This window comes from Fusarium solani (assembly GCF_023522795.1).
Source record: "Fusarium solani strain SB1 chromosome Unknown bctg00000000, whole genome shotgun sequence".
In the NCBI taxonomy this organism is placed as follows: domain Eukaryota; kingdom Fungi; phylum Ascomycota; class Sordariomycetes; order Hypocreales; family Nectriaceae; genus Fusarium; species Fusarium solani.
In genome coordinates this window covers 3233027-3257334 of record NW_027072157.1, presented here as the reverse complement: position 1 = coordinate 3257334, position 24308 = coordinate 3233027, and the positions used below count along the sequence as shown (strand labels likewise).

Genomic DNA, 24308 nt, shown 5'->3' with positions numbered 1-24308 from the left:
CTACAAGTTGTTGATCAAGTGAGGAAGCAAATTCTTAAAGTCAAGATCAATCACCATCAAGTCACAATTGAACCAGAATTGAACAACCAAAGTATTCATTTGAACGTGTCAAGTCACACCATCATTACAACAAATCTAGCTACATGTCGGGCCCAAGAAATACAACGACTCATAAGGTGAGAAGCACAGGGCATGACGAATACAAAAACAGGGCTCGAGAGTAAAAAACAGTAAACGGAAAGCCGGCCGTTAAGAAGGAAAAAAGAATAAAAGTAATACAAGTGAAAAAATAAGAAGAGAAAAAGAAAACAGGTGTCGAGCAACATTAGACTGAGATCGTGAGAGCCTTTTTTCCCCTCCGAGATCGTAAACCAAAATGTGTAATAGAAATCCAAAAAGACAAAGGAAACGTCGTTCGTTAGATATGCGTTATACCTGAACGATCAAACCAAAAAACACCGCCCATATCCCTTTTCCGGTGGTATCGTTCCCAAATCCTTCCTAAATCCCCCCTTCTAGATATTCCGCCTCAGCGGGCTGCGGCACCATGCTCTCTGTCGTGACGCTGATGTGGCTTCGCGCGCCAGCAGAGGCATTGCCGCCGTCGCTCGAGGCGGGATAGATGCTCTTGGACCGAGCAATGAGCACCTGAGCGGGACAGACGACGATCTCTTCGTCGCCCCGTCCATTGTCGTCTCCCTTCTTGACGACCAGTGGGAAGAGAACAACTCGGATAATGGCTCCTTGAGCCTCGAGGTCCTCGTTGGACATGGTAACGCTGCCACTGCGCTCGTTCATCATGGATGCGTTGAACGAAACAGTGGCGGCAAGCTCACCGTCTGCGTCGTACTCGGGACGCAGGGGCGGTAGCATCATGTATTCAGCTTTTTGCGTACGCATCTCGATCGAGAGACCAACAGCCTCTCTCATGACACGTCGTAGCTGAGATTGAATCTGATCCTCCAGGTTTGACGGTGGGGGGAGGATCTTGCAAAGCGTCTGGAAAATGGCCTGGACAACGGCCTCTGTATCCAGATCGCGTTGGCGTTTAAAGCTGTCACGCTTCGACAGCAATGTAAGGGTGACGGCTCGCCATCGGCGAACCGCCTCGGGAGGGCCGACCTCAGTCAGCAGCTTCTCAAGCGACTTGAGCTTCTGTCTCTGCTCTCGATCCATGCCAAACAGATAGCGGGTAAAGATGAACTCCCACACCATGTGCATGGTCATGGACATGAAGATGTCACGTCGCTTTACTCGGTCCCGAAGGTAAATGTCGACATCGGAGCCGTCCAGGACAGCATTGTCGAGGCGGTCAATTATCTTCTCGTCATTGATCTCGCTTGTCAGGCGGCAAGCGCGCATGTCGGAGAACTTGGAGAATCGGAGCACCCATTGTTGGACATGGGAGCATAGTTGTTGGCAACGGTGATCAAAGTGATCTTCGTCGCGGATGTTAAGGAAGGCGTCGTCAGCAGCCTTGGTTTCGAGAATCTGACGCTGCAAATCACGGATCTTTTCTTTGGCGGAATTGAGTTTGGCACGCAACGCGGCAATCTCTGCGTCCTTGGCTTCTAGGGTTTGTTCGGTCGTTTTTCGGGCGCGTCGAACCTCGGAGAGCTCGCGTGTGACGTTCGCGTTTCGGGCCTCGAGGTCGGCGACACGGCCCGTCTCCTTGTTTGCCAGCTCTGCATTAGCACTGGTGAGGCCAATATTCACCTCGGTCAGGCGGGAGACTTCGTTTTGGAGGTACTGCAGAGTCTGCTTGAGACTGTCGATCTCGCCGTCGCGGTCAGCCAAGGTGGAGGCGGCCCGCTGGCTGATGCTCGTCTCAGCCATGGCGCGGGCCTCGGTGAGCATTCGGTTCTCAGCCAGCAGCTGCTCTACCTTATTCTCAAGCTCAAGCACCTGCATACTCTGTCGGCGTCGCATGCTGTGGGGCCGGGTGGGTGATCGGGGTGAACCGATGCGGCCCTCGCCGTAGCCATCCTGTGAGAACGTGTCAGTGAGGCTAACAATTGGTTCTGAGTATACCTACGTAGACGTCGGCCATGTCCTTGGCACGGGCTCGACCCTCATTTGCGACGGGCGTGGAACTGGCGGGCGTGGTGTTGTTTTGTTGGCGAAGAGAACGAAGATCACCGCTCATTCGCCTGTCGACCCGACGGAGCGGCGGTGTGGAGGTGCGGATGCCTGGGCTTTCAGGCCGGAACTTTAGTGGCTCCGGCGTCCGGCGACGGGAGAGGCTGGTGTTGGAAACGGCTCGTCGCCCTGGGCCCTCGAGAATACTCGGCGTTGATTGGCGGGATACGGGGGCGTTATCTGACACGCTGCGCTGGCCCGCCACTGAGGCTGAAGAGGCTGGTGCTGCCCCTGGTGCTGGTGTTGGCGTGGAGAGTCCTCGTAGGGCCGCTAATCCAGCTCCCGCTGTCACTGCCGCCGCCGCGGCGCCCACTGGAGTGAGAGCGCCATACTGCTTCCGCTCCCTCTTTTCGGGTTCTGGTGTTGGTCCCGGCGTGGACGGCTCTCTTAGTACTGGCGTGCCCCGGGGCGAACGGCGAAGTTTCCGTTCGCTTCTTGGCTCTGGTGTTCGGAGCACCGTACGTTCAGGCTCACCCGTGTGAACTCCGCTGTCGCGATGCGCCTCTTGACTGAGTCGTCTGCTTCTTCTCTGGGTAGGTGTTTCTTGTCCGAGACCACTGTCGCGCTGCGCTTCTTCGCTTAGCCGCTTGCTTCGGCTCTGAAAGCTCGCTGCGTCACCAACAAGTCCACTGTCGCGCTTGGCGTCAGGTGTCTTCCAGTTGGACTTGGATGGCTCGGCCTCTGACTCGGGAACTTCCTTCACCGGAGCCAAAAGTCTGGAGGGGGATCGGCGTAGGTCGCTGACCTCTGATCCCATGTCCCCCATTGGTGTCGGTGGCTGGCTGTCCTCTCGTAGCAAACCACTCATGGGTTCCCCAACGTCCGGTCCAAGGCGCAGGAGGCCCTGGGGGAAGAAGTTCGTGAAAGTACCAGATCTCCTCGGCCGAGAATCGGGCTTTCCATCATGTCAAATGTGTCCATGTGTGTGCCTTGTCGTGTTGTGTCCTTCCATCCTCTTTCCGGTTCGGGTGCCTTGCTCTTGGCTGCAGTTGAGCGCTCGAGTTTGTCCTCATCCCTATCCGTGTGCTTGTCCTTGCTTGGCTTGTTGGGTGTGGAGATCTCCTTTGACAGCTCCACGTCCTTGCCTTTGTGCGAGGGCTTCTTGTCCTTCGCTTTGCTCTTGTCCTTGGAATCATGGGCAGCATCCCGAACGGTTTCCTCCATCTCCTTGTCTTTGACGTTGCGGGATGCTTCACCCCGGCGATCACCACGCCTTTTGACCTCTTTGGCTTCTTCCTCCTTCTTGGTATCCATTGACATGAGATCCTTGCCTTTGCTTCGGTGTTCGCGCGTCAACAAATCATCATCTTCCTCATCATCCAGGTGTCTGTTCTCATCCTTGTTCTTTCCCTTGCTCCTCCTCTTGTCAACTTTATCCACAAGTGCGATGCCCCCCAGCGCAGCAGCGGCTGCCGCTGAAATGTCAGCGACAGTTGATTTGGTCTCCTTGGCTGCCCGTTGGGATGGGGTCTTATCTGTTGCCTTGGGAGTTTTGGGTGGCTTGCCCATTGAAAGAGCCTCGCCAGAGGGTGAGTCCTTGGTTGGCTGGGGAGAGACTATGTTTTCGGCGCCCTTGGAACCGACATGGTCTTGATGAGGACCCGGAAAGTCAAGATCGCTAGTTGCCTTATTCTTGTCGTTTCTCTCCTCTTGCTGAACCAATTCTTGATGGAAGACCGCTACATCATCTTGAGAGGACGGAAGGGTATCTGCTGAGGGCTCAGCAGACGCTCTGGACTTGACCATGGCAGTCAGGTTCCGCGGTTGATGTTTCTCGATACTTGAACCAAGCTCCCAAAGAGTATCATCGATGCCCCTGAGTTTGGAACCTGTGTGATCCCCGAGTAGAATCAATCGGTCAGCTATTGGTGACTCGGGTTCTGGGGTCGCCTCTGGTGTGGGCTGCGGGAGTCCGAATGGCAAAACACTGCTGGGCACTCTGTTGGCCCTCCTTTTCTTCTTTGAATCAAGAGCTCGCCCTGCCTCTGCTGCCGAATAAGGACTGAGGGACAGCTCTCTTGATATGGGAACAACGGCTCCAGATTCATTGCTCTCAGCCTTTTGGCTTGGGGGTGGCTCTTCCGCAGAAACCACGGGCGTGAGTGGCAACAGTGAGCCAAGAGGTTGTTCAGAGAAGGGGGGAGAATGGATTGTCTCGGGGGTGACTCGACGAGGTTAACAGAAGGAGCTCGAGGAACTGGCTCCTCAGAAGAAGCTTTGGTACTGTCTTCACCAAGAATTGGTTTGGTTGCAGTGGCCGAAGCCAAACCTCGTGGTGCATCAGACATGTGGTGCTCCGTCTCGGTGCGGGCGCTTGTCTGCAACACCTCGACCTGGCTCATGTCTTTCACCCTGACATCATCTGCAGCTGGAGGAGCAGGTTCTGAAGAAGCGCTGGGTGCCTCTTCAAGTCTCGGCTCGGAGAGCACAGTCTTTGTCTTCTTACTTTTCTTGGTCTTCTTTGGTGCAGCCTTGTCATCAGCTATCTGCTCCGCTGGTGTATCCGCCAAGGCTCGCGGTCCAGTCATATCAGCAGTTTGAGTGAGATGGTCCGCATCGGGCTTCTTCTCTGTTGGCTTGTCGGTTTCCGGTGCCGACGTCTCGATCTCAACGGCTGGTGCTTGAATCTTGTCGCTGGGGTCACCGCGCTTTTCTTGGTCATCTTGAGTAACTGACGCGACTACCGTAGACATGCCGTCGATAAATGCTTTGGCAGATGATGCCGGGGCCTGCGATTCGTTGACATTCGCGGCCATATCTGGGACAGGGGAGGGCTCTGGAGAGAGAATGGGCACGGTCGTAGGCTCAACACGAGCCTCGTCGACTTCGGCAGGAGTCTGTGTGCCCGAGCCCTGCTGAGACTTCTTTCCCTTCTTCAGCTTCTTCTTGGAACCCTCGGGTTTCACGAGAACATCATCGCTGGGCTGAATCAGTTCTTCAGCAGGAGTCTCGACCGGAGCCAATGAACGGACGTCTGCTTCGATCTTTGCGGCTGATGTATCAGCCCCTTGAGGGTGTGGTGGCTCTTCCTCGACAGGTGCAGGCTGCGCATCTTGCTGTTCCGAGATTATGGATTCCCCCGCAGCGGCAGCTCGCTCTGCAATTTCCTTCTCACGAGCCAGTTTCTGGGCCTTTTTCTTTTGCTTCTTTGACATCTTGGTAGATGGGTCGTTTTCTGGCTGTTCTGTCGCCAAGGCAGCGGTCGAGGCTTGTCCACTCTCCAAGGTGGCATCTTTGGGAGCAGCGCTAGGGGAAGCGTCGGCTTGAGGAACAGGCTCTTCAACAGGGGCAGCCTGAGGTACAAGAGCGCCGATTAGAGCAGAGATAGGAGCATCAACGTCCATCGCAGCACTCTCATTAGAAGCAACGGTCTGTGGTGCTGATTCGGGCCCGGTTGTCAATACTTGCTCATTGACTTCTTTTGGCAGGTCGATGCGGAGGTCTGAGGCTTCAGTAGGCTTTTCGGTTGGTGCCTCAAGTTCTTGAGTCTGGGCAACATCTCGCTCTGTGAGTTTTGTAGACTTGGTCGCATCAGCAGTCAGAACAGGTGACTCGGTTTGCTCGTCTGCAGCCCGGGTCAGGTCTTCGGCTGGAGGCTGAGCCGTGTTGTCAAGTGCCTCAGTTGCTGGCGCAGGAAGGCTTGTCGACTCAGTTGCTTGAGTGTCAACTACTTTGCCCTTCTTTTTCTTCTTCTTGTCTTTCTTCGATAGAGCTGGGCTAGTAGTATCTTGAGCGACCTCCGCGTTCTCGGGCTCGACTGGACGTTCGACTGGAAGCTCGACCAATCCTTCAGTAGGGGGTTCGACTGAAGGCTGGGCTGGCGCTTCGACTGAGCGGTCGAAAGGAGGTTCTAGCGAGGGCTCTTGCAGTTTCACCTCATCTCCTTTGTTGATCTCTTGTCCCAAAAGGTTGTCAGCTCGGATGTTGTCAGGATACTCTGCATTTTCTTCTACCTTCAGATGGGCGGGGGCAGCTGGTTCTGGCTCTTTGAGTTGTTCGTCGACTTGGTCGAGTGAAGGCCCAGCAACGGAAAGCTGCCCCTCAACCGCATCGGTAGGCTCGAGAGGGGCAGGAGACTCTGGGGCTGAGGACTTGGCCGCCTTCTTCTTTTTCTTCTTGTCCTTTCTAGAAGGGGTGGTGACCTCAGTGCCCTGCTCCTTGTCTCTCGGCTCTTGCTGGGCAGGCTCAGGCTGGGTGAGGTCCAGATCGGCGAGAATATCGCGACTAGAGGGGCTCGTTTCCTCGAGAATTGTAGCGGGGGGGTTCAGCTGCAACTCCGACGTTTCGACGGCGGTTGTCTCCTGGGGCCGTAATGACTCTCTTGACTCAGACTCCATCTGGGTTGTTGGTGCATCCCGAGTCATAGAGTCACCAGGTCCTTGCATGGTAGGGGCAGGTTCGCCTTCGAGGTCGTGTTGGGGCTCCCGAAAGCCCTCGGAGGATTGAGCCGGGGCCTCGGTTTCGGCTGGGTCGACTGGCTCAAGGATTAGATCTCGGCAGAAGCCCTCATCGGCCTTCTCGGTTTGTACTGGTTCGTCAGCTGTCTGTGGAGGCTTTTCCGATGGTCCAGGCGACTGGCTGAGATCGAGACGAGTGGTTGCTATGCCTGACTTGTCCTCCAGCGCAGTTGTAACAGTAGGAGCTTGAGCGTCCTGTTCCAGTTCAGGTCCTGCAGACTGTGCTGTCTCACCACTAGGCTCAGAGCTTTCTGTTGCGTCCAGAGCAGACTTCTTGTTCTTTTTCTTCTTCTTGCTCTTCTTCGATGAGGGTTCGTTTTGCTGATCCGACTCAATCGAAATTTCTGTCTGGGCTCGGTGCACATCAACAGAATCTTGGACTTGACTGGATTCTGGTTGGGGGATATCCGCAGCAACAGCCTCACTAACTGCTTCAGTCTGCGCCCTCGTTGCCTCCTCAGTTTGGGTGGATGGTTCGGAGCTTGTAGCCTGGGTCACTGCTTCAGCTGTCAGGGGCCCAGACACCTCTCTTAGTGCCTGCTCAGTCGGCGATTTCGGGGATGGTTCCTGTTCTGGAGGTGCCTGAGTTGTTGCCTGTGTCGTTGACTCAGTCACGGGAATAGCTTCAGAGACGAGTTCCAGAGGGTCCTCGTTCTGGGTTTGGGTAGAGGGCTGAGTCTCTTTGTCGGCCTCCTTCTGAGGTGTTGGCTCGGCTTCTAGCAGAGAATCACTGCCCACAGTTGGCACCGTCTCAGCCTCTCGGGTCGCGTCCTTGGAGGACCCAGGTTGAGTGGGCTCAGGTGCCAAAGTATCGGACGTCGTGGGTTGAGATTCTGCGAGTTTTGCGGCGAGATCTTTGGCTGCCTTCTTCCTCCTTTTCTTTTCCTTCTTGGAAAGACCAGCCATGTCATCCGTTTCTTGTGCTTGAGCTGGCGGTTCAATTAAACGCTCGACTGCAGGCGCCACTTCCACCTCAGGAATGACAGGCTCTAGGACACTCAAGGCTCCTGTTGCGGCTTCAGTTGGCGCGAGAGTTGAGGGGGTCGTTTCCACTTCATCACGAAGGTTGCGGTCAAGGACATGGGGAGCCGAGTTGTCTTGTATGTCCAGCACCGGTGGTTGGGCTTCATCCCCGGCTTGTCGGTCAGCATCCAAGAGCGGGGCAGGAGTCTCAGGAGCAGCATCAGTTGAGTCAGGAGGATGGGTAGTAGAGGCTGGGTCAAGTTCCTTGATGGGCTCAGGACTCATCTCAGGGGAGACTTGCTGGGGCTCGGCGGAAGTCTGGGCCAGGTCAGTGGCAGGGATCTCTCCAGTGATGGCTTTGTCTTGTTCTTGAGTGATGGTTTCCGGCTTCATTGTCAGGTGGGTAGGCTCGCTAGCAGGCTCCGCGACAGGCTCTAGAGAGGGCTCGATAGGCTCGGTGATTGGCGTGGGTTCGGCCGTTGGCTCAGAATCTTGACTAGTTTCCTTTCCCTTTCCCTTCTTCTTGTTCTTCTTGGGAGTGGAAGGCGCTGGATCCTCGCCCCGGACCTCTTGAACTTCCTCGGCCACATCCTGCTGAGAGACTTCAGGCACGGGAGTCAACTCAGGTTCGACGTCAGGGAGTTGGGCGGATTGTGATGCCTCGTCAGGCTTGTCGTTATCAGTGGTTACTGCTTGTTCGGAGGGTTGAGCCTGATCGGACAGTTCATCCTTGTCAATTGTTGACGGCTGCGCAATAGGCTCAGTCGTGGCGATGCCTTCAGGAAACGTGGCGGCATCCATTTGCTCACTCGTTTGAATCGTTTCTGCCGACGTGGTAGGCTCAGCAGAAGGACTATCGTCAGTCAGGTTAGCTTGCTTCTCCTCACCAGTGACAGCCACTTCCTCAGTCACAGGGGTAGGGTCCGGCAGTTGAACATGTTGGGCTGAAGCATCTACCTCCTTCGAGGAATCCGGCCCGATGGCTTCGGTCGGAAGAGCAGTAGACTCCAGGGCTTCCCGAGGAGTCCCTAGGTCTTCTTCAGCACTCAGGGCGGGCTCCTTGCCTTTCTTCTGTTTCTTCTTGACTTTCGTAGACAGAGTAAGGTCTTGGTCGAGTTCTTCCTCAGTACTCCTTGGTTGGTCTTGAACCTCGACAGGTCCCGAACCAGGTTCAGGTACGTGCTGGCTCTGTTCCTGTGGTTCATGGGCAGACTTGGAGGCGCCACTTTCAGACGCAGGAACATCGATAGGTTGAGGGGTTCCTTCAGGCTGAGGGTCCTTATTGATCTGAGCTTCCTGCGGCTCTGATTCAAGTCCAACCTCAGGCTTTGTGACCACCGGGTCGGCCTCGGTGACGGCCGCATGAGTTCCAGAAAGTTCAGTTGTCTCGGTTTCCGATGAAGCGGGAACAGCAGTAGCAGATTCAGCTGCCGGTGTCGCCTCAGCCTCGAGCTGCACAGGTTCAGGCTGGCTTTCAGAAGTGGGATGAGGCTCGCTCGTCTCAACAGCTGCGGTCTCAGAGATGGGAGCGGTTTCGACGAGGCTCTCCGTGTCTTCCAAGGGATCAGTCTCTGTACCCTTTCCCTTCTTCTTCTTCTTCTTCTTGTTCTTTTTCTTCTCCTTCTTTGTCAAGCCCTCATCGGCATCGTCACCCTCCTTGTCTAGTTGAGCTTGAGCTTCGGGGACAGCTTCGTTTGCTGGCGATGCTTCAACCTCGGGAGCAGGAGTTGTCTCATGGGCACCTGAAGATTCGGGTTCAAGCAGGGTCTCCCTGGGTTGTTTCTGAATGCTGCTCCACTGTAGGCTCAGCCGTCTCAGTCGGCGTTGACGTGGAGAGAGGGGCTTGCTCGATGGCCTTCGGCGTCGAGGGACGAGGCACGACAGGAGAACCTGCAGGTTCCACTGCATGGTCAGTAGTTTCGGGCTTCTCCTCGAAAGGTTCAGGAGTGGACTGAGTAACTTCGGGTATTAGCTCGGCAGACTCGGGAGTAGATTTGGCGTCGTCTGAGGTTGGCTCGGGAACATTTGAAGTTGGTATGGCAGACTCTGTTTCATCTCCCTGCTTGGTCCGCTCGCCCCTGGAGGCGGGAGTGTCATCCTCAGTGACGTGTTCTATGACGGGCTCCGTTGTTGACTTGGGGGCCGCTTCAGGAACAGGCGGTGTGGACTCGAGAGCAGCGGCGACGACGGGTTCAACTACAGGCTCAGAAGCCTCAACTGGCTGTGGGTCGACAGCCTGGGCGGGTTCAACCTCCTTTGAAGAATCTGCTTGTTGCGGGGGCTCGGCGGGCTTCTCCTCGCTCTTTGCTTTCTTCTTCTTTTTCTTGTCCTTCTTTGAGAGGGCGGGCGCAGAGTCCTCGGCTGTCTTCTCCAGAGCCTCCAACTCAGGCTTAATAACAGGCTGCTGCTCCGTCTCGACAATTGATTCAGAAGGTTGCACAGAATCCCTCGGTTCATCAAATGTCGACGCTGGTGTAGGCAGAGTCGGTGGCTCAGAGGTTGGTTCATTCGCAAGTTCCTGCTCAGCTGTGACTTTAGTATCGGGCTGCGATTCGGCCTGGTCCTGTTTCTTTCCAGACTCAATCTCCGACTCAGGAACAATGGTCTCCTGTTCGGAAGTTGTCTGCTGGTCAGACTCAGGCTTTGAGATCAAGACGTCGGCTTCAAGTTCGGGCTCGGCAGTGGTTGGCTCAACCGCAGATTGAGCATCGGGGTTGACGAGAGGTTGAGTCTCAGTTTCGCGCTTCGATTCAGCTTCAGTGTCAGGCTCAACTATAGGTACAGTCTCCTCAACATCGGGGAGTGTTTCATTCTCAATCTTGGGGCCAGAGTCATTGTCTGGCTCGGCAGACGTATCTGCCGTAGGCTCATTTTCAGCCTCGGGTTTCGACTCAGGATCGATACCAGTTCCAACCGCAGGTTCCGTTGGTTCCTCAGGGGATGCCTCGGTCTCCTTGGGTGTCTCCGGTTCGGCTGAGGACTCCGAGGCAGCTAATGCTTTAGCCTTTTGCTTTTGCTTCTTCTTCTGCTTCTTGGACAGGCCAGCGTCTCCCTCATTGTCTTCCAGTTTCTCAGTTTCCAGTCCCGGCTCCGGCTCCAGCTTTGCCTCGGGCTCGACAGGGGCTTCAAGATCACCAGCATTGCTCTTGTCCTCCTCCCGCGGTTCGTTCTCGGAGGGCCCAAGGCTCCTAGCCTCATCAACGGCGGCGTCGGCGGCGTGCTGCTTTTCCGGTTCCGGTTCCGGTTCCGTTGGACGATTGGTCTCGGGGTCCTGCTGGATTTCAAAATGGTTGTCTTTAGCCTTGTTCTTTTCGTCCGTACGGGATTGCTTCAGACTGGACCCACCCCGCTCGTCTTCAGGACCAGCTGCTGGTTCTTCACTTGGAACAGATTGTTCTCCGGACTCGGTGGAATCCGGTACATTGGTATCGTCGGCTGGCGTCGCAGGGTCGCCTTCAGGAGCGGCTTCTGCGCTGGAAGTTTCGGTCTTCTCGGGCTCCGCTGGGGTGTCCTCGCGAGGATCCGGGAGTGTCTCGGCCGGGGGATCGGTGGCCTCAGGTTCGGGTACAAGTTCGGGGTCTTCAGATGGAGTGGCAAGACCAGAGTCAGGCTCTGCGGCTTCTTCAAGCGCTGCCTTCTTCTTCTCTGCCTTCTTCTTCTTCTTCTTCTCCTTCTTGGACAGCTTTGCTGGAGAGGCGGCTTCGGGGTCCTCAGTGGTCGGGACGGGTTCTTCGGCGGGAGGCTGATCGGCAGCAGAGGCATCCGGCACTTCGGTGGCCTGAACGTCCGTTGGTGGTTCCTGGACAGAGGGAGTTTCTACGGGGTTTTCGACATCAGCTGGCTGTGTCTGCTCATCGTTTTGTGGGACAACCTCGGAGACGACGTCGACCTCCTCTGGTTCCAGGAGCGGCGCAGCCTCGTCGGTAGGGAAAAGTGCCTCTACAGGCTCGCCGCCACCATGCTCCAAGCTGTCAGATGCTTCCAGAGATGCTTCTGGCAGAACAGCATCCTTCGGCTCTTCCGATGTGACATCTCGAGGGGTTGGTTCTTCAGTGGTGGTGGCAGCGTTTTCTTGAGCAGCGAGCTCGGGAGTCTCCTGAGGTAAAGAGTCGGCTTCGGATTGCTTCTCAGAATCATCTGAAGAAGCATTCTTCTTCTTTTTCTTCTTCTTCTTGCTCTTCTTCTCAGCGGGAGCTTCAGCTTCGTCCACCGCAGTGTCTTTGGCAGTTTCAGCCTGTGCATCGACAGGTTCAGTCTGTGCAGGCTCTTCAACCGGTGTAGCTTGTGCAGGCGCCTCGAGTTGTTCGGTTTCGGCAGATGGCGTGCGAGTTTCCTCTACAGGAAGGCTGGGTGTAGGTTCCTCAGCAGGGCTAGATTCTTCCTTGCTTGCGGTCGGTTCCTCAAGCTGCTCTGGTTCCTGCACTAGAGGCTCTTGTCCAATAGAAGATGGCTCAGTGCTGTCTTGGGGAGTATCTTGAGCCGCATCGGTCTCGGCGAAACTGACCGCCTTCTTCTTTTTCTTGTTCTTCTTGGACTTTTTCCCGCTCACCGATTCAGCAACGTCATCTTCGGCAGGGGCATCTTGCGGCTCTGAAGCAGATGGGGCGTTGTCGACATCGCCTTCAACTCCCTCGGCCTTGTCTGGGGCGGGTGCCTCTGCGGGTGCTTCTGCGGGTGCTTCAGGCTGAACAACTTCAGTCGTTTCGGTGATGTCTTTTGGCACATCTTCGGTCGATGTCTCTTCTGGGCGTTCCTCGGAGACCTCAAGTTCCTTGTTGGCTTGGCTTTCATCATCTGGGGCGTCGATGTCTTGGGATTCTTTGGTCTCAGATGGCGCAACACCCTCAGCCTCCGTAGGCTCCTGGGCGACAGGTTCGGCAATGGCAGCTTCAGCGGCGGCTGTCTCCACCAGTTCCTTGGCGGCCTGTTCTTCGGCTTCGCGAGCTGCTCGGGCCTCTGCCCGCCTGGTAGCATTTTCCTCAAGGGCAATGAGGCGTTGCTGGTCCTTCTTCAAGAGACGACCCTTCCTTCGCGCCCTCTTTTCCCTCAGGGCTGCCATCTCATCAGCGTCACGAGCTTCTTCGGCTTCTTCAGCTTCACGAGCAGCCTTATCTGCGGCTTCCCTGGCTTCCTTGGCTGCCTCAGCTTCCTTGGTCGCTGTCTCTGTCTCTGAGGCTGGTTGAGGTTGAGGTTCATTGACAGACGGTTTGTCACCGAGGTCGAGAGGTGCATCCGTTGGTTGCTCTGGGGTTGGTTCCTCCACTTGCTTGTCCCCGGAAGTCTCCTCGATAACTTCGGGTTGAGGTGACTTTTCCTCAGCCAGAGTTTCCTTGGGGGTGTCAGGTATGGCTTCCTCTGTAGGCTGCAGAGCAGGTGTCTCAACAGTTGCGGCAACCTTCGTTTCGACTGGAGGTTCGGTAGGTCCTGGAATGGCCTCATCCACCTTGGGTTCATCCTTGCTCTCGCTCTCGCTTCGAACGGTCACATCCTCCACTTCACGCTTGACTTCCTCCTCAGTCTTGAGCTCACTTTCGGCAGTTTCGTTCTTAACCTCCTCCTGGTTGGCCGGGGTATCATCTTGAGTAACCTCCTCCTTCGTGCTGAGCTTGGCTTGTTCCCCCTGAGTCTTAACCTCATCTTCAGCAGGGTCGTTCTTAACCTCCTCCTCTTGATTAGCCTTAGTCTCTTCCAGAGCGGGCTTGTTCCTGTTCTCCTCCTCCTGGTTGACCGTGGCGTCGCCTTGAGCAGCTTCGTCCTTGACTTCCTCCTCCAGTGCCTCCTCCTGGCTGGTCTGGTTCTTCTTCTTCTTCTTCTTGTTCTTCTTGGCCTTCTTCTTCGAAACAGGGGACTCAGGTTCGACTGTCTCAGGGGCGTCAGTCGATCTTGTAGCCTCGTCAGTTGCTTGTGGTTCGGCAACCACTGTTGTTTGGCCTGCAATATCTTCACCGGTCGTCATAGGTTCTTCTACAGGTGTCTTGAGGGTTGGCTCCTCGCTAGTCTCGACAGGCTCGGCCTCAAGGGGCTTCACTGTGTCGTCCTGGTCTGGCTTGATGGCGTCGTTCTCTGTTGTGGTAGAAGGCTCATTCTCGGCGATCTTGATAGACTCCTCTTGAGGAGCAGGTGTCGGCTCATCCTGAGCAGGAATATCGCGGCTCACAACTTCGGTGGCGGGAGTCATGTCATCGACTTGAGAGGGCTCCGGGCCAATAGAAGTTGCTTGAGACTCCTCGACAGGTGCATCTCCCTGGGAGAAGAGTGGCTCTGAGATATGCGACTCTAGCGTGGTCGGGGCCGCGTCGGCAACAGGGGCGTTCAGATCAGAGTCTGCTGGAGGAGTGTCGGGCTTGACTTCACCGGTTTGTGCCTTCTCAGTAACCGTTTCTGCCTTCTCGTCCACATTTTCGGCTACAACAGCAGTCTCAGGCTCAGCCACATCAACAGGCCTCTCCTCTTGAGATGGAGCGGTTTCCGCAACCACAGGCTCCCGTTCATCATCAACCGTCTTGTCAATCTGATCGGCTTCAAGCTCTATCGATTGGGAGTCATTCTTCACCTGAGCGGGAGATCCCCACATCTTTCTCCAAGCGGATCCAACAGCAGCGAATCCTCTTGTGGCGGGAGAGACGCCCAAGGTAGAGGGGAAGTATCGGTTCTGAGATTGTTCTTGCGCAGGCTTCTGGGGAGCGTGGAGACCCATGCTTGAGGGCAAATAGGCGGGTTCATCGACGTCCTGGGACTTGGGTGCCTCGGTAGGGTTCGGCAAGTCCTCGGGCTCGGCCAGCTGATGATCATTATCCGCAGTTGGCTCAGCTGCAGAGGAAGACACGTTCTCCTCTGGTTTCTTTTCGGTCTCACCCTCCAAGGAAGTCTCAGGCTGGGGAGCTTCGGTCGGGTCTGTTGATCCGGCTTCCTGCGCGGGGGTCTCAGTACTTTCGGGTTCAGCTATACCAACTGGAGCAGGCGAGTCACGGGGCAAGTCCTTGGTTATGTCGGCCTCTGCAGGCTGCTCAGTCTTGTCTTCCGAGGCTGGAAGAGGTTGCTCGGGCATAGAAGAAGCTTCCTGGTTGGCAGAAGGAGCTGTTTCTTCAGATTTGGCGCCCTTCTTCTTCTTGTTCTTCTTCTTCTTCTTCGACTTGGATGGAGTCTCTTCAGGAGTTGCCTCGGTGGACGGTTCAGGCGTTGCCTCAGAAGTAGCAGCAGGGGTCTCCGACTTGGACTCGACAGTATCAACAGTCTCCACAGGAGCATCTGGCTGTGCCCAAGCATCAAAAGCATCGACATCCGGAGTTGGCTCGGCAAGGGGCTCTTGTGCTGTCTCAACAGGGACCGCTGTGGGTTCAGCAACCTCTTCGAGAGAGCGCTCAACTGGTGCTTCTGGCACGGTCTCGGCGGGAGCATCTGAGGGCTCGGCAGGGGTATCGGGGATAGGCTCGACAGTGGCCACTGTGGGTTCAACAACCTCTTCGAGGGAACGTTCAACCGGTGCTTCCGGCAGTGTCTCAGCGGGAGCACCTGAAGGCTCAGCAGGAACATCTGAGGACTCAGCGGGGGTATCGGGGATAGGCTCGACAGGAGCCTCTGTAGGTTCAACAACCTCCTCGAGAGAGCGCTCAGCTGGTGCTTCCGGTAGGGTCTCGATAGGCGCATCTGAGAGCTTAGCGGGAGCATCCGACGTAGGTTCGACAGAAGTCGATGCGGGTTCAATAGCCTCTTCAAGAGAGCGCTCAACTGGAGCATCTGAGGGTTCAGCGGGAGCATCTGGGGAGGGCTCAACAGGAGCAATTGGTTCGGCCCATGCATCGAAAGCCTCCTTGTCTGTTTCCTGAACAGTAGCTTCAGGCTCGGCAGGGGTTGACTGCTCTTCCACCACTTGCTTTCCCTTCTTCTTTTTCTTCTTGCTCTTCTTGGACTGGGGTTGGGCTGGCTCCTCGGCCACCGCCTCAGCGTTGACAGCAGGGGACTCTGCGGGCTCTTCAACAGTCACGGGCTTGGCCTCCACAACTGCTTCTGGGACCGATGCTTCGGGCTCGGGAACCGGCTCGGGAACCGGCTCTGGCTCTTGGGCGATTTCCTTCTCAACGGGAAGATTGTCGGAGACCTGTTCAACAGCGGGTTCTGGCTCCCGAGAGAGCTCCTGTTCAGCCGCTGGCACTTCATCGGCAGGCTTGGGTTGCAACTCTTCAGGCTCGGTAACCTTGGGAAGCTCCTTCTCGGTGGACTCAGGCTCGGGCTCGGCCTCTACCTTAGCCGGGGTAGCAGAAATGTTTGTGGTCGGTTCCTCTGATGATTCAGGAGTCTTTTCTACTTCAGTGGTGGCCGGCGTTGTCTCTGGAGCTTCGTCCTTGGCAGTAGTCTCTTCGCTTCGCTCCGCCTTCTCATCCTTGGCAGCTTCTTCCACGGGGGCAGCGACCTCAAAGGAATCCTTGACGATAAGCTCCAGATTCTTCTTCTTGAGCTTCTTCTTCATGTTCTTCCTGTCCTTTGCTGAGAGGCTTTGCCATTCTTCCGTGGTGAATTCGTTCTCTGCACGCTGAGGAGCTGCCTGAGTAGAGGGTTCGGCAGGGGCTTCGATGACGGTCTCGGCAGCGGCAGCGGGCTCGGCCACGTCTTCGACGACAGGCTCAGTGGGTTTGTCCTCAGCTACAGGAGGAAGCTCAGCGGCGGCTTCAGGGGCAGACGCTGCCAAAGGCTCAAGAATGGCATCGGGGGTGAGCGCTGTGACGGCGGGCTCGGCCACAGCCTCCCCGATAGACTCCATCTTGGCTTTGCGGGACTTGTCCTCAACTTCGGGTTGCTCCAGAGGCTCGACAGTGACAGAAGTTGGTTCAGCAGTGGCTTCGATAGCAGGCTGAGGCTGAGGCTGAGGCTCGACAATAGCATCAGGAGTAATCTTTGTCGCGGTCATGTCGGCAAGGTCGGGCTGGATCTCGCGAGAAATATCGTCAGTTGACTGCTTGGCAACCTCAGGGGTTCCTTCAGGCTTGGTCACATCCTCGAGGACCAGGTCAGCAACTTCCTTGCTAACGGGCTCTAGTTCTCTCGGTGATCCCTCGATCATGGGCGCAGCGACGATGGGCTCCACGGTCTCTCCAACGGGCAAGGAGACGAACTCGGGCACCTTTTCCTCTGCCTTCTCGGCGGCGACCTCAAAGAGAGGTTCCTCAGCGGCCTTGGAAACGTCTCCATCCTTGGGCTCAAGGATGGCTGTAGGCTGCGCATCCTGAACCTTCTCCGTGGGCGAGTCAGAGGACGACAGCTCTGTGGGCTTCTCGGGTTCTTCGGGGATAGGCTCAAGAATAGCTGCACGCTCCTCGGTTGTTGACGCTTCAATCACAGTCCCCAGGTCTCCGGTCTTCTCGGTGAATGGCTCAGGAGTAGGCTCCTCTGCAAAGTCAGCAGGCTCCTCAGGGATAGGCTCAAGAAGGACTATAGGCTGCTCGTAGACAAGGTCGGCATGGTCGATGGGCAGCTCAGGAGTCGGCTCTTCAACAAGCTTCGGAAGATCTTCAGCAATCGGCTCAACGGTGATTGACCGATCCTCAGTTGCAGGCTCCGGTACCTCGGGCTTCTCGGTGGGTAGCTCGATGCCAGGTGCGTCGACAGACCTCGAAACATCCTCAACAACGGGCTCAAGAGGGGCAGCACGCTCCGCGATGGCAGGCTCCTCAGTGGAAAGTTCCTCTACAGGAATGGCAGCAGCCTCTGTTGTTGGGGTAACTTGAGGAGACTCAACGACAGGCTGAGGAGCAGGTTCGACTTCAGGCTGAGCAGGACCCTTGAAAGGGATTTCTTCAACGGTGCCCACTGAGGAGACATCGTCAAAGGCCTTGGAAATAGTTCCTCGAGGCGATTGGGCCTCGGTGGCGTCGGAGAAGTGCTCATCAGTAGAAGTAAGATCCTCAGGAGTAACTGATTGAGTGGCGGGAGCCACAGGGAAAGCAGGCTCACGCGGAGAAGGCGTCATGGCGAGAAGTTCAGCGCCCATGTCCTTGCTTGTCGATTCGACGGGGACAGGCTGTGGGGTCGTTGGCAGAGATGGGGCCTTAACAGAGCTCTCACGAGGTGCTTCCCGGTCAAGAGATTCTGTGAAGTCGGGAACTGGGAGCTCAGGGTGAAACAGGGCCCGAGGGGTTGTTGACTCGTCAGTTCCTGTGGAAGAGTTCTTGCGTGCAGCTTGAGGCACATTGGTGTCGATATGGAGAGCAGGATCAAAAAACTGAGCACTATCCAGGTCAAAGTAATCACCGCGCTGGTGGAACTCGGCCTCAGGACTGGGTGAGTGCCTGGATCCAGCCTCACTAGGCTCACTGGGAGGGAGTGCAGGAAGAGCCAAACCGGTCGTTGGCGGGGCTTGACGAGAATGCTCAAGAAGATACAACGGCATGATCTCGCGGGTGCTATCCCATGAAGTTGGCCGGGCTACTCGTCGAGACATGACTGCAGCAGGGTCCGAGTTGATCACAACGGGAGAGCCTGAGGGAGATGACTTGAGGCCAACGGGAGAGGCAGGGTTCGACCTCTGGCCCAGACGAAGCTGAATAGGGACGGCTGTTCGGCTTGGAGACTTGGTCGGCGTCTCAAAGGTACTGCGGCGTCGATTGTGAGTGCGAGTATCACGCCTAATGACACGCTCCTCAGGAGGAGTGTCTGGTCGGCTATCAGGCAGTGAAGGCAGCTCGTCGGGTCCAGAGACGGGACTGCCAGGTTCGCTAGGAGGGAGGGGGAGAAGATCGCCATACTGAGGATCAATGGCGGGCTTGAAGACACGGGGGGCGACCTCGGGGTCGAGGATTTCGTAACTTCGCACACGACGGCCTTCGCGCAAGCTGTCATGCTCCTGGTCCGACGGAACCTCGGCGGCGTTGGAGTGAGCAGCGTCAGAGGCAGCAATGACGGTCGCAGCACCCGCTAGGCCGACACCCGCGCCAAGGGTGCCGGCATTATCTAAAAAAGAATCCCTCTTATCCTTGCGACTGGACTTGAAGAGGCTGGAGATGATGCCACTGGATCTCTTCTCTGGATCTCGGCGTTCCCTGTAATCCTTGTCTCTGCGGGAAGAACCCGGCATAGACGCAACTGACTTGACGTCGTCGTCGTCATATCGAGAAGACTTTCGTCGGTGGCCAGACTCGCGTCGATCACCGCGAGATTCTGACACGACAGAGCTCACGTCCCGGTCGTCAAAGTGTTCGCGCCTGCGGTCCGGTGGGCTATCTCGATAGTCATACCAGTCCTCCTCATTTCCGCTTCTGCGCTTGGACTTCTTGCTTCTCCGGCCACCAGAGCTGCCGACTGAAATCTCAGAGGCAACTACTGAACGAGAGGGAGAGTCATGGCCATATGAGTCACGCTTGGACCTCCTTGACCTAGGAGTATCCCTCTCGTCATCAGACCTTCTGTGCCGAGACCTATCTCGCGACCGGTCTTTTGAACGATGCTTTGATCTGTGTCTTGATCGGTCCCTTGATCGGTCTCTCGACCGATCCCTAGAGGATCGTCTCCTTGATGACCGACTGTCAGGGAGCTCCAGTGGTGCAGAGATGCGTGACAAATCATCCTCGTAGTATGCGTCACGCTCCTTCTTGTGCCTCCTTGAACGCTTGGAATCTTCCCATTCGTCGTCAGACCGCACATCTCGAGACGAGACATCTCTTGATGTGTGTCGACGATGAGATCTCGAAGGAGCGGAGACACGGGATCTGTCGTCCTCGTAGTAGTGGTCCTCATCTTTCCACTGCTTCCGTGACTTCTTGGGGGTGTCAAGATCATCGCGGGAGCGGATGTCTTGCGAGGTGGCATCTCGCGGAACGGCATCTCTGGACAATGATCGATGGTAAGTCCTGGAAGGAGATGAGCCCTGTGAGGCGGCCCATTCGCCAGCTTCGCCAGCTTCGCGGTTCGCCCAATCCGAAGGTCTTGCTGAAGCATCCCACTGGTCTTGGTACCCAGCTTGCCTGGGCTCAGCGTCTCTGGAAGATTGCCCATGGTAGGTACTCCATGCGCCAATGGCGAATGCAGGAGCAGCAACTCGAGCAACGTCGGCGACGTCAAAGTCGCGACTCCGTCGTTCGTCTTGCGCGGTATCCCAGCCATCGTCAGATCTGACATCTCTGGCCGGTGCCTCCTGAGAAGACTTGTCGTGGTAATAGTCGGCGGGAGGAGAAACTCGAGAGACGGACTCGTCTTCGAATTCACGACTCTTCCAGCCCTTCTTGCCTCTCTTCCAAGCACTATCTTCCCAGACTGCCTCGCCCACTTCTCGAGGTTGAGCGGGCTCTGTTGGCGTGGCCTCAGCCTTGTTGTCATCCTGAACAACAACAACTTCGGACTTGGCTCGCTTCCGCTGCTGTCGCTTACTCAACTTCGAGACTTCCGAATCATCGTCGGGAAGTGGCACGTCCTCAGCCCTTGGAAGGTCTGACTTCTCAGGTTCGGGGCTCTTAGTAGTGACTTCGGGCTCAGCCACAAACGGCACGGGGTTGTCCTCTTGAGGAGTCTCAACCTCGCCAATGACAAAGCCCTGCTGCTCTGGCAAGAGTTTACCAGGAGCGTCGCTGGTGTCCGAGGCGGTCTCTGCGTAAGGTCGTGTGTACCAGTTGCCCTTGGCGTCGACATGAGCGTCGCCGTGAGCGTCACCGATCGCCTTTTGCACGCCCGGCGAAGAGTCGCGGCGGTGGAAAGTCGGGTTGTCAATGACAATCTCGGGATCAAAGCCGGTCTCCTTCAGACCAGCGGCAAGAGTGGCAGCAAACTCGAGATCATCGGCGTAGCCACCGGGCATCTGCTCGGGGTGTGGGCTCGCGGGCTTGGGTCCAGGAATTGGTGGCTCACGGCTCGAGTCATCGTCGTAGACCTCGGCGGAGAAAACAGGAACCACCTCGCGGCTCGTCTCCTCGGGATAGCTTCTGGGGATATCCGCAGCCTTGTGAGAGGGAATCTCGACTTCAGGCTCGTTGATGGGCTCCGCACTGCTGCCGGCGATCGCTGCAGCCAAGATGCCCCATCGGCTCGCCTTGTTCAACCGTGGCCTGGGCTTATCAGAAGTCCTATCCAAGGGCTCGGAGTGGAAGTAGCTCTCAGAATCGCTACGAGTCTCAGGAGTCTCGACTTCAAAGCTCTTTGTCTCGTTCTCACCCCAAGTGACGGATTTGGCAAGGGGGGCCGGCTCGCCAACCGGAACAACATCACCTCGAGGTGCGACGATCGCGTCTTCGGGTGTGACCTCCTTGACTTCGGAAGTGACTTCTCTAGCTTCCGGAGCAATCTCAGTGACTTCGGGAGTGACCTCTGTGACTTCCGTGACCTCCTTGGCCTCAGGAGTGGCAGACACTTCCTCAATTTCCCTTGTTGTCTCCTTTTCCTCAGGTGCAGGAGAAGGCTGACGGCTTGGCGCGGGAGTGGGATAGATCAGGTTCAAGACAGGTCGTTCCCGCGAGACTTCCCTTGACCTCAGAACGAGAGCCATAGAGTTGTCGCCCAGGTTGCGGTAGTGTCTCTCCTCGCGAGGATAGATCTTGTTGTCAATCTTCACATCCGCATTAGGACCGTCGAAGGGGCTCGTGTCTGGGTGCTTATCCTCCATATCAGGCGGCGTGACAATGGTCATGGGTTCATACTTGTCGTCTTGCCACTTGTCAACAACCGATCGCTCAGGAGATGCACTGCGAGATCGCATCTCCTCGGAGGCAATCTTCCGAGCAATACAGGTCTCTCGGTAGTATCGATCGGCCTCTTCCTGAACTGTGTCTCGTTCCTGTCGCGAGCTGTCTCGTGAGCTGTCCTTGGCGTGTTCGCTGCTCTGGCGTCCCCTCTCAACGGCGACAGCGGAGGCGACAGCGACCGCTGCTACAGGAATAGTGGCATGCTTGGCCTCGTCAAGAATAGACTTGGCTTCATGCTCCTCTTCCTCATATCCGTGACCGGAGCGGGGGTCCTGGAATTCCATGACGTCCTGTGTTCCTCTGCGGTACTCTTCAACCATCCTCTCGATCTCGAACGAGTCCCGGCGGCTCAGTCGAGCATCTGATGCCAGCGATCTTGGCGGAGAATCATCAAAATTAGGTTCGCGTTCAATCGTCACGACATTAGGCGTAAGGGGTCGCTTGGGCGTAGTCGCCTGGGACATGGTGAAAGCGTCATCCGAAACCTGGTACTGGAATGGGTCGTAGGCCGGGTCTCTGGGCTGAGCAGGCTGGCTCGTCTCTGCGACAACTTCGTGCTCCGTAACAACGTGGTGGCCTGCACCAGTTGGTAGAGGAAGCTCGCGGCTCTCTTCAGTGACAGTGGTAGTGCGCTCGCTACTCTCAGCCTGAACCTCGGGCTCGCGCATGACCTGGAATTCGGGTCCATGCTCGATGCGGAATTCTGTGCCTTCGCTTCGATCCAGTCGAGGCGCAACTACAACGTCGACTTTGCTCCTCTCCTCCTTCTCAACCTCCTTCTCCTTCGTTACTTTGTGGGTATCGTCATGATCATCATATCGTGAGGATTTCTCGTACTTTCGCTCATTATACTGTGAATAAGAGGAGTCGTGGTGCGTTCGTCGGTATTCCCGTTCCCATTCCAGGTTTCGTTGCCGTTCAATATCCAGTTCCTTATGTCGTTCCGCCTGCTGAGCCAGTTGTCGTTCGAGTTCGAGGGTCTTCTGACGCTCAAGCTCCTGGGTTCTCTGCCTCTCGAGCTCGAGAGCTTTCTGTCGCTCGATTTCCTGAGCCTTTTGGCGTTCGAGCTCCTGAAGCTTCAGTTGCTCCGCCTCGAGGGCTTTCTGTCGCTCAAACTCCAGTCGCTCGCGCTCTCGCTCGAAAGACTCCTCCTCAATTCGTTCCTGGCGCTTCGAGTCGGTCTCCCGCTTCTCATCCCGACCACGTCGACTATCGTGGTCACGCTTATCTTCGCGATACTCTCGTCTTTCCTTGCTTTCCTTGCGCGAAGCCGTATACGCCACAGCTGCGCCGACTGCGCCAACTGCAGCTGCTTCAACAGCAATGTCGCCCCATTTACCATCAGACCGCTGGCGAGAGTTGCGAGATTCCCTCCGGCTCGAATCCTCAAACTTCTCCGTCTCGTAGACCTTTGAGGACACCGGGACCTTGGGAACGGGCTGCTGAAGGGGAACTGGAGCAGGTCGAACCTGGTGTGAGAGATCCTGGCGTGAGGCGGAATGGGAAGTTTGTTCTGATTGGAAGCGAGAATGCTCAGCGCTGGGACCTGGGTAGTTGTCCCGCATGTGAATCGGTCCTGACGCCACACTGCCCGAGGAGCGGCGGTAGGCGGCGGCTTGCTCTTCATCCCGGAAGCCACACGGGGTGTTGATTGAGCCTCGCAGCGAATTGTAGGGTCCGAACAGCCGGGGATCGACGATCGAGGTCTTCTCTCCATTATATCCGTATCCATATCTCCGATAGTCCGAAGATGAATGGTAGCCTGAGTGAGAGTGTGAGCCAGCCATTGCTGCCGCGGCGCTCGCACTTGCGGCAGCCGCAGCAACTCCGACAGCGGGCCTCAGAGACTCCCCAACGGTGCCGTAAGCAAGCTCCGAGTCGGCGGCCGAGACCGCACCATCACTATCACTAGTGGTGGAGGAAGATTCGTCGTCCGAGGCATCTTCCCAGTCTGAGTCGTCGTCAGAAGTCTCAACACGAGTCTTGGAGTTTCCCAGGCCGTGACCCTGACGTCGACCGTATCGAGACGCCATTGCCGCGCCTGCCGCGCCTGCTGCAAGTCCAAGAGCTGCCGCCTTGCCCTTACCTGAGCTCTTGCTAGCACGGCGCATCTCATCCTCCTTGGACTTCCTGGCTAGATTAGAGAGCTGTTGACCAAGAGCCATGATCTCTTCGTCCGCAGTCTTTGCTTTCCGGGGCGGGAGTGTGGGCGTGCGGTCGCGGTCGGAGGCCTCTGCCGAAGACCGTCTTCGGCGCGCATAGCCCTGTGCGTATCCCGAGGAGGACGCGTATCCTTGGGCTGAAGCAGAAGCGCGACTCCGAGGGCTAAGAGTGCGACTCTTTGGCTGTTTGACATATCCCTGGCCGTACGCCAAGTCCGAGTTGACCGATGACGATGACGAATTGCCAAAGTAGAGCACGCGGCGCTTCTTTTTCTTCTTGTGCAAACGCTGCCTTACGCGCTCCGAAGGCGCCTTGAAGAAGGTGCCGAAAACGCCGCCATATTCCTTTGTGTCCTTGAATCGCGAGATATCCAGCAGCGACGACGACGTGTCACTGGACGAAGAGAATATGCTCGAAGGCGTCTGCGGTCGACGTGTCTCTGGGTGAGGTGAGTAGGGATCATTATAGGCGGGATGAGTCTGCGGCGGCGCGTTGGGGTAGGGTTGAGGTTGCGGGTACTGCTGTTGTTGATTGTAAGGTTGCTGTTGCTGAGGGGAGTTTTGATACTGCTGATGCTGGAATTGTTGATATTGCTGGGGCTGTTGGTACATGGGGGGTTGTTGGTGTCGTTGTTGCTGATATTGCTGAGGGTATTGTTGAGGGTACTGTTGCTGGTACTGTTGTTGCTGCGGTGGTGGTGGAGGCGGTTGTTGTTGTTGTTGTTGCGGGTATTGCTGAGTCGGCGTTGGCTGCTGCGACGGTGGTTGACGCGAATCTCTTGCATCGCGAGACTCGTGCCACCGGCGGCGAGCACTCTCGGAGTCCCGAGAGCGGTGATCTCGCATCATTGTGGCCGGCCTCTACGGGTGTCGATGGGAGGAATCGGGGGGTGTGGTGGAGGAGGGAGATGGTGTTTTGTTTTGCG

The 24308-nt window shown here is 56.5% G+C and overlaps 1 protein-coding gene across 1 annotated transcript; it reads right to left on the bottom strand.

Moving 5' to 3' along the window:
* Nucleotides 1-501: 501 nt before the first annotated feature.
* On the bottom strand, nucleotides 502-24231 carry MRS44_001035 (uncharacterized protein; the record flags this gene model as incomplete). Its single annotated transcript, XM_065623536.1, has 5 exons — nucleotides 502-1986; nucleotides 2036-2917; nucleotides 3010-4304; nucleotides 4364-9330; nucleotides 9389-24231. The coding sequence occupies 5 exons, from the start codon at nucleotides 24229-24231 to the stop codon at nucleotides 502-504; spliced, it is 23472 nt and encodes a 7823-aa protein (XP_065479983.1).
* Between the last annotated feature and the right edge of the window lie 77 nt (nucleotides 24232-24308).